This window comes from Ischnura elegans, chromosome 9 (assembly GCF_921293095.1).
Source record: "Ischnura elegans chromosome 9, ioIscEleg1.1, whole genome shotgun sequence".
Classification (NCBI taxonomy): domain Eukaryota; kingdom Metazoa; phylum Arthropoda; class Insecta; order Odonata; family Coenagrionidae; genus Ischnura; species Ischnura elegans.
The window spans coordinates 48415014-48427854 of NC_060254.1; the positions used below are offsets into that span (position 1 = coordinate 48415014).

The 12841-nt window shown below is 37.7% G+C and overlaps 1 protein-coding gene across 1 annotated transcript; it reads left to right on the forward strand.

The window, feature by feature from the left end:
• The first annotated feature begins 273 nt into the window (after positions 1–273).
• Positions 274–11940, forward strand: LOC124165730 (osteoclast-stimulating factor 1-like). Its single transcript, XM_046543213.1, has 5 exons — positions 274–591; positions 666–712; positions 804–921; positions 2288–2499; positions 11203–11940. The coding sequence occupies exons 1-5, from the start codon at positions 534–536 to the stop codon at positions 11458–11460; spliced, it is 693 nt and encodes a 230-aa protein (XP_046399169.1). The 5' UTR covers positions 274–533; the 3' UTR covers positions 11461–11940.
• Positions 11941–12841: the final 901 nt, after the last annotated feature.

Sequence of the window (12841 nt, forward strand, 5' to 3'; positions counted from 1 at the left end):
TTAAGTTTGTGGTGGAAATATTCTGATTGAAAATAATTTAAAAATATTTTTCACTGTGAATAGGGACTTTTTGCTAGCAAGTTACTCAGATCATTACAGAGTTTGGAGGCAAGAAGTTTCACCACATCGTGCCCGTGAACATTTATACAATCGAAGTAATATAAAAAACTCACGGAATATATATACTATAAAAAGTAAAGTAGTAAAAAAGACACGGAAAAACAATATTTTCCTCTTTTTAAATCCAATTTACCATTAAAATTTTATTCATGTACGTATTAAGGTCTTTGTTTAAGGAAGCGTCCAACTTAATAGACTTTCAAAATTGCCGCAAGAAACAATGAAATAACGAAATGCAAAGTGTCAAAGGGGGAGGCAAAAAGGGAGGGTCACTTTCGATGTAAACAGGAACAAACAGGAAGTCATTCCCAAATGATGGGTGCTCTGTGATGTAACATTAACTTGTGATATATGCAACTTCTGTTTTGATTTGGTTGTTCCTGTAGCCGGCGTGGAATTTCGCTTTCGCTATCATGAGCTCAGCAACAGGCGTTGCCTATCCCACTCCTCCCAAAGTTGCGCCTAAGCCTGGTATTGGACCCATTCATGAGATTCAAAAATGAAGGTTTATAAGTATGGTACCTAACTCAATTGTGTAATTTCAGGAACTGTCAAGGTCGTTCGAGCGCTGTACAGCTACACCGCACAGCAGGTAAGTTTATTGAACCTTCAAAATGCGAAGATTCCCCTATTTATCCTCTGTTTACGAAGATAAGAATAATTATGCTCTTCTTTGCGTTTAGCCCGATGAATTAACTTTTCAAGAGGGCGACGTTATGTATGTTTACGACCAAGTGACGGATGCGAATTGGTGGAAAGCTCGTTGCGATGACAAAACAGGACTGATACCGAGCAATTACGGTGAGTCTACTTTCTGTTTATGGCGGGTGAAGGCTATCCATATCAAACACGTTTTAAGTAATTGTCTCTTCAATTCATTTTTCCGAAATTAGTTGAGGGTTCGTTAAAAATATTGAATGTACTTAACGACTCGAGTGACCTACTCTCGCATTTAATGACGTTTCGAGAACTTCCTTGCCGCTGTCCAGTGAAATATGGCCTTAGTTAATGGTTTACTATGGTCGAATTTGAATAATTTAGCTGAATTTTACGAGTTTCAATAAGCCATATGAATTGCACTCTTTGCAAAGAGTATAGTCTTCGCAAAGAGTGCAATTCACATAGCTTACTTGAAACGTTTGCAATTTTTAATATTGATTTCCCTAAAGCATTATGACCCATAGGTTCTTTCAGCATAGTCCTATTTCTACTGGCAAATCTTAAGAAGTGAGGGTCGGGAGTGTCTTCACTTTCTAAGGTCTGTTTAATGTTAATGGTTTACATGATGTATTAACACGCACAAGTTAATGTCAGTTTACGTGAAGATTTTTATGGACTGGAATGGAACATGTACGAATGCATGAACCAAATTAGAACAGGTTCTATTTTCCATTAGCACAATTGTTATCATTGTTATCATACAACCATTAACACAACTTAAGTTGGGTGGTTACACGGTACATTTTTGTGTTCATATATTTAGACATTAATTCGTACAGGTTAATATACTGTGTGATCAGGCATTTTAAATGTTTTATCCTACCTTAGGTACACAGTGGTGGATACAGAAAAAACTCAAGGGGGGGCGCAGCATATCTTGAGTTGTCTTTACTTTTATTGTAATAAAATATGATCAAGTCACAGGCAAAGTATATGAAAATTTTATTTAAAGTGATTATTAGCTTGTAAAAGACAATGCCATCTTTTGATAAAAGCTACAATTGTGGTTTTGCAATGTTCGGCAATACAGGCGGACCCACAAGGGGGGGTGCGTGCCCCCTGCACGCGCCATCTGTATCCGCCATTGTAGGTACACCATAAGTGCAGCACATGTCTTTCATATGGGATATTAAACCTTATGTCCTCTGGGTGCCAATCATTGAGAGGAAGCTAATCTTGAAGTTTGGTTTCTATCTACCCTTATCTTCTTGTCCTATACTAATTTGCACTTTTCCACATAAAACTTTGTTTCGCTGCACTGCAGCATTATCAAAACAAGACAAGACTTGAGTCTTGATAATGTTGCAGTGCAGTGAAACATGTTGACTCAGGTGAAATCAATTTCTATGTGGAAATTTAGTGCAAAAAAGTATCTTCATATCTTATAATGCATCTCCACAGAGTATCTGCATCTTCCATTCAATGTACGAAATATTTTCTTTCACAGTTGAGAACCATGTTCAAGAAATAGAATTACCGATGCATGAAGCTGCTCGGAGAGGTAATTTAAGTTTTATTAGGGAGTGCCTGCAGCAAGGTGTATCTGCCACAGCGCTTGATGCAGCGCATAACACAGCTCTTCAGTGGGCTTGCCACGCTGGTCACATTGACTGTGTTAAGGAACTTTTACCTGTGTCATGCAAAGGAATCAATCACCAGGTTGGTCAAACTAAAATAATTTGCATTTGTGTATTTTTCATTAAATCAAGAAAACTAAAATGGCTTTCATGAGTTTTTGAAGACTGAGATTTCTTTTTTTATTCAGCGAGTAAACTTAAACTACACCTCATAAATGAATTAAAACTTGAACACGACCCAGGTTTCAACGACTTAGTGTCATCATCAGGTGGTTCAAATGTGATGGTTGAAACCCGGGTTGTGTTCAAGTTTGATTTCATTATGTGGTGTAGTGAAAGTTTCCTCACTGAACAAATTTTGTGATGGAATACCAAAAAGTTTCCCAAGATCGTGTTTTATTCTTACGAGATTTCTTTTGTCAAATGATGGTTGGATTATTTGAGTGATAATACACTCTACTTCGGTTCTAGAATAAAAAATTCAGGTTCTGAGAAATTGATGACAAAGGCTCTTGGCTTGAGAATTTTGTGAAGTTATTTTATTCTGATTCCAAGAAGGAAGAAAGCCATGGAATGACTTCAGGACCATTAGCCTAATGCATATTGCTTATGGCGAGAATGTGCTAAGGGTTATGAATAGATGAATGGGGGCAAAGGCAAACAGCTACCTGGAGAGCAATCCGTTTGGATTCAGGAATGGGAAGTCATCTTCTGATCTAATGGGGATGATGTGGACACATAACCACAAGGATAGGAACCTAGATTATAATGCCTGTTCCATAAATTTTGAAACAGGTGTAGTGCTTGACCCCCTTGAGCAGACGGGGATCAAATGTGGCTATTGCCATGTGAGTTCTTGCCTTGGGTTGCTTTAACTCAAGCTGCAAATTCATATGATAAGAGTAAAGGCACTTTACCTTACTGGATCTCTGACCAAAGAGAGAAGCAAGGAAATTCCCGCGGCTTGGGTGAAGTAAGGTCGCTTAGGGAATGTAGCTGGTTGGATCAGCTGCCACTCGTTCATTCTTTTCCCTCAAATTCTATGATTTGTTAATGCCGATAGGCAATGAGGTACTTAGCACCGGTGTCGAAGGAGGGGAGGATCTCCTTGCCAACAGAGCGATTTGGCACTAACAAATTGGAAGAGTCGTAGATGGGATGTTAATACATCCAGCAGCCAGACCACAACTGCCCTCTGCTAAATTTTTAGTGTTTTTATACTCCAAAACTAACTATTAGACCAATTAGTTTCCACCCCTCCTCTGGTTAACCTAGAGGAACATACGGACACTCCCGATTTAAAATCGAAAGTAGAGCGTCTGTTTGCAACATTCCAATTTCTCTCCCCAAAATACTCTGTGTCTTGCATAAGGGTGGTCCTTGTTTTTTCGATTTTCTTTTAGGGCACCCCCCTAATTTTATGCCAGTTACTATAGAAACATTTTCTGTAAAATGTTATTGTAATTGGATTATGGGAAGATGCGCCACATTGCACTCAAAGTTGTGACATTTTGCATTTTTTGTTGTGTTTTGGATATGAATGGTGATAGGAAGGCACTGGTATTTTTCAACTGATTTTGTCTGGTAACCGACAACTCATTGGGGGTCATTCCATGTCAGTTCACCCAGGCATGGCACCCACCGACTCGGATTTTAATGAAATTTTTGTCACTAGCTACTATCACCTATCTAATGACCCATGTAAAATATTTCCTCTCTCACTCTCATAGTTTGCAAGATATGAGGAGTCAAAGTTTGAGATGTTTGCTCAGAAGTGGCGCTAGTGGGAGTCAAATTCCAGAGTGCAGGGCACTGGGTAAAAATTCATAACTCAGAAACCACATAACATATTTGAATGAAATTTTGACCCCTTGTCTATCCAAGTACATAGCTTCCATAGTAATGTCTTTTATTCCCCTTGCATTGTTATATTGGCCAAAATGATGTCAACAGTTGTTAATTAACCGATTTTTTTAGCTCAAAAACATTACTTCATATTTTCAGAATTATCACCAAAAGGCAGAGCAGTTAACTCATCCAATTTTTTTTTAAATTGAAGGTTAATATGTGCTCCAATATACTGTGAAATAAAAATGGTGGTGTTTTGACTGCCACTATGAGTATTTCAGGTTTTACTTTTTTTTCTGTCCCTGTGAGAGGGATTTTGGACACGTACTGTAAGATAATAAGTATAAGTGTATCCATACCTTCATGAGGATATATTTGAAATGTTGGTCAGTAAATCTAAGACCAAACATGTAGTCTAGTGAATGTGGCTCTTGTTCATACAATTTTTTTAATAGCAATACTTGGCTTGTGGCAGCTGAGGGTAAAAAAATCCAAATGGCTCAGAAATGTGAAATGATGCTTTTCTCCTGGAATTTACCCATTTTTCAAGTGTTTAGTTTATGGAAAAATTGGTATCAAAATACATTAGACTCTTACTGTGCATTAGAGGATAAATGGAAATACTAATTTAAATAAAATTATTTAAATAATACACTTCAATGTGTTTAAGGCATCTCCCGAACATCTCTGGAGGCTCTCTCGGGCAAACTAAACGCTTTACAGTACCACCAATTCCATCACATGGGGATTTTTGATATGGGTGCATAAATTTCACTTTTACATCTTGTTCTTCCTCGTGTTTAGAAAGCACTCATCCAAAAAACCAGTGGTCATCATAAGCACATGCAATGTACAAGTTTGTTAAGATCTGTGAAAAAGTGATGAAATGAGTCCCGCTGAACTGGAGTTGTACAAATTTAGCCTCACTTTCACAGAAGAAGTATGGTCTTCCAAACCCTTAGTGATGGAAGAGCTGGCAGAGCAAATGGTATTACTTATAGGTATGTAGCAGGTTGTCACCAATATCCACATTCCTTGATGGCAACTGGAGTATTAAATTTCTATTTCACTGGGAGAGATAATGCTGACATTATGTGCCACATTGTTTTCTCCCCTGCCTCACATATGATTGTATTACATGACAAACTTGAGAAGGTAATACAATCCCACCTATTCAGCCTCACTTTTCAGTGTTATTACATCTCCCCAAGGAATAAGAGAATTAAGTGCAACCTATAGGAAGAATAAAGTGTTACAATGTATCACAGTGAGGGCATGATAAATCAAAATAGATTCTATGGTACCACTTTTAGTCTTCTGCCAAGTCTTCTTGTGTAAAGATGCTCCCTGGGTGTCCAAGTTTATTCTGTGTGTACGATCAGTGTATTTTTACCTGTACATTAATTGTGTGTGCTATGAGTTAGGCAAAGCTGCTCATTGTGAACTTCGACATTAAAAAAGGTTAGTGTCTCCACTATGCTTCAAAATGAGCAAATTGTTGAACTGTGCAGCATTGGAAAAGTAACTGCATCTGATTGCCTCAAAAAAAGCTACACACCAGTGGTGCAACTGAACAAAATTGAGATCATGAGTATGCTTGAAAAACAGCTGTTATCTCTCAGAAGTGGTGTACCTGGGGAAGTCCCATCCAATGTCTGCGAACATCACAGAATATACTATTTGAAAAAGTATGAAATCTACCAAATATATTGTCTTGATCCTTTTAAGAGCCACAAGGAGAAAATATCAAAATCACTGAGAAATGTAAGTCTTGAATTTGCAGAAAAGGCCTGTAAAATCCCAACTCTTCGGAAATTAGTGCCAGGAATGAAAGTATGCCAGCCATGTAGGGAGGAAGTACAGAAACACTCCAGGTTTCGAAATGAGCTTTCTGATGTTGAAGCAGTAGATAGTGACAGCAATGATAGTATTTTGAATTTTGAAACAACAGTATCCCAAGAAAAATCAACTAAGCTACTTAACAGAACCCTGCAAGATATAGAGGAGTCACCTTTAAAATTTCATGGCATATCATCTCACAGAAGGTCAACCTACGCTAAAAGGAAAGTAGAGTCAGCATGCAGTAATTTTAAAAGGAAAGTTAAAAGACTTCTTGATAAAGAATTATCTCCAGAAAAGGATGACCCAAAACTGCCAAAAGAACTACTGCAGAAAGTTCATGATATAGATGTGCTCATAGACTTAACCCGTCAACGCCCACGGGTGCCATAGGGCACCCAGCGCAGTGCTGAGCCAATGCTCCGGCAATGTATTTAATATGTGAATTTTAGCATACCTTTCAGTGCACATACTTAGTAGAAGGTTTCCTCCATTATTCAGTCAGTTTGAATTGTGTTCTTTGTGTGAAGTTCATAAGTATCATATTTTTAAAAAGTGAAATATGCGTAAAATTTAAAAAAAAAACTTTGGACGCTGACGGGTTAATCAAACAAAAAGTTGACACATCAAGCACCCATCAAGGAAAGGTACATCTGTTATCATTGGTACCAACTTTATGGAGCAGGAAGAAAGTAATGGAAGAGTTTCATGTGAGTGAGTACACTGCCCGCCAAGCAAGAGAACTTTTCAGAGACAATGGAAAATTAGCTGCACCTGAATTGAGAAAAGGGAAGGCAAAAATAAAACATTACAATTAGTTAGGACTTTCTATGAAAGTGATGAGTACTCAAGAATGATGCCTGGAAAGAAAGATTCCATAAGTATCTCCAAAAATGTACATGTTCAGAAGAGATTATTACTTGCTAACTTGAAGGAATTGTATTCCACTTTTAAATTTGACTTCCCCAGAATTAAAATTGGCTTTTCTAAATTCTGCAACCTAGGTCCAAAATGGCTTGTGGTAGCAGGATGTCCTGGAACGCATTCAGTGTGTTTTTGCACAATTCATTAAAATGTCAACCTACTGCTTAGTGCCTGTAATATAGAGGAAACAAGCCAGGACCTAATTGGTTATTTCGTGTGCTCTAGAAATAATAGGGACTGTATACTGCGACATTGCTCTCAGTGTCCTTCACGTGAAAAATTGAAAAGCTTACTGCTGAAAAAGTTTGAAGAATGTGACCCCGGAGATGAAGTTTCATACAGTCAGTGGGTTTCCTGTGACAGATATCAACTGGTGAAGTTCACGGTGACATTTGATGAGTACCTATCAATTTAAATTCAAAGAGTGGAAAAACTGGTGCCCCATTCATTTATTACGAAGGTACAGGCAAACTACCTTAAGAAAATGAAAGAAAATCTTGGACCCCATGAAGCAGCTGTTCTCTTTGACTTCAGTGAGAGCTACTCATATGTTATCCAGGATGAGGCACAAGGGAATCACTGGACAAGTGATAGTTGTACGGTACACCCTGTTGTGATTTATACTCTAGATCACCTGACTAAACAGCTTATTATTTCCAGTTTATGCATCTTGTCAGATGATTTGGAGCATGATGTAGCTTTTGTTTATGAAACCCAAAGAATAATATTTTGCTTTGTTAAGGAAAAGTTTACTTTAGTCAAAAAATTGAGTTACTTTAGTGATGGTTGTGCAGGACGGTACAAGAACTGCAAAATATTTCTCAATCTTTGCAAGCATTACCAGGATTTCTCCTTAATGGCATCATGGACATTCTTTGCTACAAGCAATGGAATATCCCCATGTGATGGAATTGGTGGTATTGTAAAGCATTTAGTTGCCCGAGAGAGCCTCCAGAGATGTTCGGGAGATGCCTTAAACACATTGAAGTGTATTATTTAAATAATTTTATTTAAATTAGTATTTACATTTATCCTCTAATGCACAGTAAGAGTCTAATGTATTTTGATACCAATTTTTCCATAAACTAAACACTTGAAAAATGGGTAAATTCCAGGAAAAAAGCATCATTTCACATTTCTGAGCCATTTGGATTTTTTTACCCTCAGCTGCCACAAGCCAAGTATTGCTATTAAAAAAAATTGTATGAACAAGAGCCACATTCACTAGACTACATGTTTGGTCTTAGATTTACTGACCAACATTTCAAATATATCCTCATGAAGGTATGGATACACTTATACTTATTATCTTACAGTACGTGTCCAAAATCCCTCTCACAGGGGCAGAAAAAAAAGTAAAACCTGAAATACTCATAGTGGCAGTCAAAACACCACCATTTTTATTTCACAGTATATTGGAGCACATATTAACCTTCAATTTAAAAAAAAATTGGATGAGTTAACTGCTCTGCCTTTTGGTGATAATTCTGAAAATATGAAGTAATGTTTTTGAGCTAAAAAAATCGGTTAATTAACAACTGTTGACATCATTTTGGCCAATATAACAATGCAAGGGGAATAAAAGACATTACTATGGAAGCTATGTACTTGGATAGACAAGGGGTCAAAATTTCATTCAAATATGTTATGTGGTTTCTGAGTTATGAATTTTTACCCTGTGCCCTGCACTCTGGAATTTGACTCCCACTAGCGCCACTTCTGAGCAAACATCTCAAACTTTGACTCCTCATATCTTGCAAACTATGAGAGTGAGAGAGGAAATATTTTACATGGGTCATTAGATAGGTGATAGTAGCTAGTGACAAAAATTTCATCAAAATCCGAGTCGGTGGGTGTCATTTTGAAAATTTCTGGGTGATTTGACGTGGAATGACCCTTGGGCATTTTGCATGCTGCAACTAAAATATTTTTCAATGGTGAGTGGTAGTTCCTGATGGATGGCCCCAAGAGTCAGTCCTGTAATGTCGTGTCCATGATGTACTTTGGCGTAATTAATTATGCACTGATGTTAAAATTATTTTTTTGTTATTTGTATGCATATTTGTATTTATTTTGGTGTTTTGGAGTTCAGGACACTATAGTGATGAGGAGTAAACAGAGGATTGTTAGAGAGAGAGCCATTTTGGATGGAGGGGATGAAATAAAGCACTTAAGAGTATTAAGGTCTGTTCACTTTATCTTTGCGGGTGAGCTGGTGTGGCTTAACCGAGTTGGGGTGAGAGGAGGGAAAATTTATCTACACGTGACTTTCCCTCTGCCAATCAGCAGACAGTAGGCGTGGTCTAGCACTTCGGAACGTCAGTCGCTCTCAGACCTCCGTCGTGTCAACTTCGTGAATCTGCTAGCTGTGTTGCCAAATACTTTTCCCTTGCACTCCCCGTTTATAAGAATGTTACGCCTATGTATGCCTTTCACCAGCGGTCTCGCATTTAGCGGACAATATCCTGGCTTCTGAGATGGGATTATCCTCAATACATTGTTTCGCCGCCGGGCCCAAAATATCTGTGGCCACGTGTGAGTCACACCTTTTCAGTGAGACACAAGGGCGGCTATGTACATTTGGCAATGTTAAGGTCGCTCCTGCTCTCTCTCTCTCGGTACTACCCCTTCCCCTTCAGCGAGGCCCCTCCCCCTTCAGCGAGGCCCTCCGAGAGTGTCCGGGATCTCACGAAAGTTGACCCGCAGAGATAAAATGAACAGATAATAGTGATTATTATTGACACATAGGAAAAAGGTTGCAACATCACAGTGCATGCCACCTCAAGTGGGACCAACTCAGGCCTATACTAGAAGCTCCCAAGTTTGTTGCTTCATTCAGCATTAGTCCTATTCTTTCGACAAAATGTATTGTTATGCGATATTTTCTTTCTCGAAAGAAAATCACAAAATAAGGACCACCTTAGTCCTGCATTTAGTTGATCCGCTGTCAAAGGCTCCAGCCAAACCTTCGCACACTTGGTCTTGCCATCGCGGCTGCAATCTTCTAGGTGGACACAGATACTTTTGCGACCACAACAAGAGATTAGTCCCTCTTGTTGGGATTTGGAGTCGACCCTTGGACTAGAGCTCACTTTCCCTGATCACTCTTGGACCTTATTTCTATACCTCTAGCATTTTAAATATGTGGCTAACTAATACTATTATTTGCAGTTATTATACTATTAGGCTATAAACTTGGACCAAAAACATTTTTTTATGGTTAAAAACACAAATATGGTTACAACTTTTGTTTTTTTAAGTGCTTATAAAGGATGGTGCCTAAAATTTCCTTAGCTAAAACATAAAAATTAGAAAATTCGTTGAGTTAAATTTTTATGATATGTTTTAACTGTTAAAAATATTTTTTTAATTTTGTTGCAAAGCTCATTAATTAAATTGGTAAAAACAAAACAAATCATTTAGTTGTGTAACGTTGGCTACTCTGAAGAAAGCCTTAAGTAGTTGCTGTACTGTAGTGTTTATTTCCACTTCTAAATACAGACTGGCCTCAGTAGAAGAGAGGGCTTGTTATTAAACTGGTGGCAAACCCTCTAATGCCGCGCCAGAACTTCCTCCAACATTCTTGAATTTCTCTGGAAAGGGCCAAAAAAATACTGACTGGTGCCGCGATTTGAATGCGGGTTGCCCAGTTGGGAGTGGAACATGTATCTACCGGTCCAACTCCTTGTTGTGGTAAATGATGTGCCACAGTAGTTTTGATAGACTTGACGGCTATTGCAATATTACCAATCCGTAAAAAAATACCTCTTAGATCAGGATTAACTTTTTCCATGAACTTTTACTATTTTTTAATATATATTCTATGAAACGGGGCTGAGATGAATAAAAAAACAAAAATCATTGAAATTGGTACAGCCATTCTCGACTGACACAATTTTCGACTTTGTTTTATTTATGTACATATGTATATGGCTCAATTTGAAAATACATGTGTGTTTGTAAGCAAGCAGTCAACTCAAAAAATGTGACTGGTTGATACATATTGCTTTTTAGTTAAATATTACTGTGCAATGAATGTGTACGATAATCCATCTCAAATCATAAGGCGTAAAAGTCAACTGAGATTGAATGTTTAAAGGAACAATTATCAATCGTAAAAATAAGATCGATCAGTTGCAATCACGTAAAAATCGTGACTATTATTCCTTTGCAGAACAAAGTCGGGGACACGCCATTACATTCAGCTGCATCGCGAGGCCATGCCGACGTCGTCAAGCTGTTACTTGACAGCAGTGTTGCTGCTGATCCAACAATTGTTAATTGCATGGGCGAAACACCTTTAGATCTGGCAAGAGATCCTGTGTCAATAGGAATACTAAAAGAGGCCTTGTATCTCAGGAAAGGGAAACGCCTCAGCTCACAAGCTTCATACGACCCTAATGAATATGTCGGAGATGATGATTCTGAGTAACTGCCCCTAATCAAAAGGTCTGAATCCTCACCAATTATGAAATATTACAGTTACCAGCTGTTATTTTATTTTATCAAGTAAGAAAGTTCCTTGGGTGTAATATTTATACCACAATATTGGTTTCAGTTTAATCCTGGACGCATTTTGCTTGCCAATGTTGTAGTTGTAACACTAAATTATCTGGGACCAAGGCAAAAGTACTTTTTAAATATCACTATCGTCTAAGGGAAGTGTGCAGGAGGAAATTTATATTATTAATGATTGTTATAAAATTTAAAAGTAATATTTTGCTATGAAATGATTTAAATCAAGGTGATACATCAAATATTTTATATGCATGTGTATGTCAATGATGGTTTGCCACTCATTGTGATTTGTCCTAATTGTTGGTACATCGTGTGATGAAAATGTGTGACACACATACTATTGTGAAGTATGTTTTATGATACAATATATCTTTTAACCCATCATCTATAAAAACTGGTAATTTTTTCCCATTTGTTTCTCTCTTCTCATATGGAGTATTTTTCCCATAGTCATTTCTTCATCTAATATTATCCCTCCCAATTAAACTTTCCCACAATATCATTCAAGGAATTACATGTTGATTCTTTTTTATGCTCCAATAGCACTTTGACAAATTATCTCAGAATGTGCCCACATCAGTCATCAGAACCAGAAATAGAGATATATCCCATTCATCAGTGAAATCTAATTGCTTTAGTTTATGAATTGGACTTGTCATTTCATTTAAGGCTTGGAGGTTTTCCAGTACACTATTTCTGGAGTAAGGTTTTCTCACATTTAGGAAAAAATACAGTGCACTGGTTCGAACCTCTGTGTCTGCTTTTTTTCCCAAAAACGTTCACAATGAGAAGTTTTTTTTATTGCATTGGCCATTGGACGGGTCTGGGACAATTAGGTACTTCAAATTAGGTAGGTTTCGTTAAAATTTTTCTGTATGGGGATTCATCGTTGGGAGGTTTAATAGAATTTTCTTGAGTTTCGGATTGAATTCATTATTAAACTGCTTGTTCATTTTTACATAGATAATTAAGTCTTATTGTTAGTAGATATGCAATGACTATGGAAATATCCCCTAATTCAGGTAAGCTTTATAGCCAAACTCTCCACCTGCAGCTTATTTAATTACTTGTAGTTTATATGCAGTGGTCATGCTCTATTTGGCACTACTCCCAATACATTTTGCAGGGTATCCATTGCCAACCATTTTGTCACTGCCCCCGCGATATCTTTGGGTGAGAGAGAGAGACCCATTCCAGCACGTGAGATTGGGTAATCATGGTGGGTTAGGAAGGAAATACGTCTGTTACAATTTTAAAACACCCGGGGAGTGCGTTTATTGGTTTTTCTGTCCCTA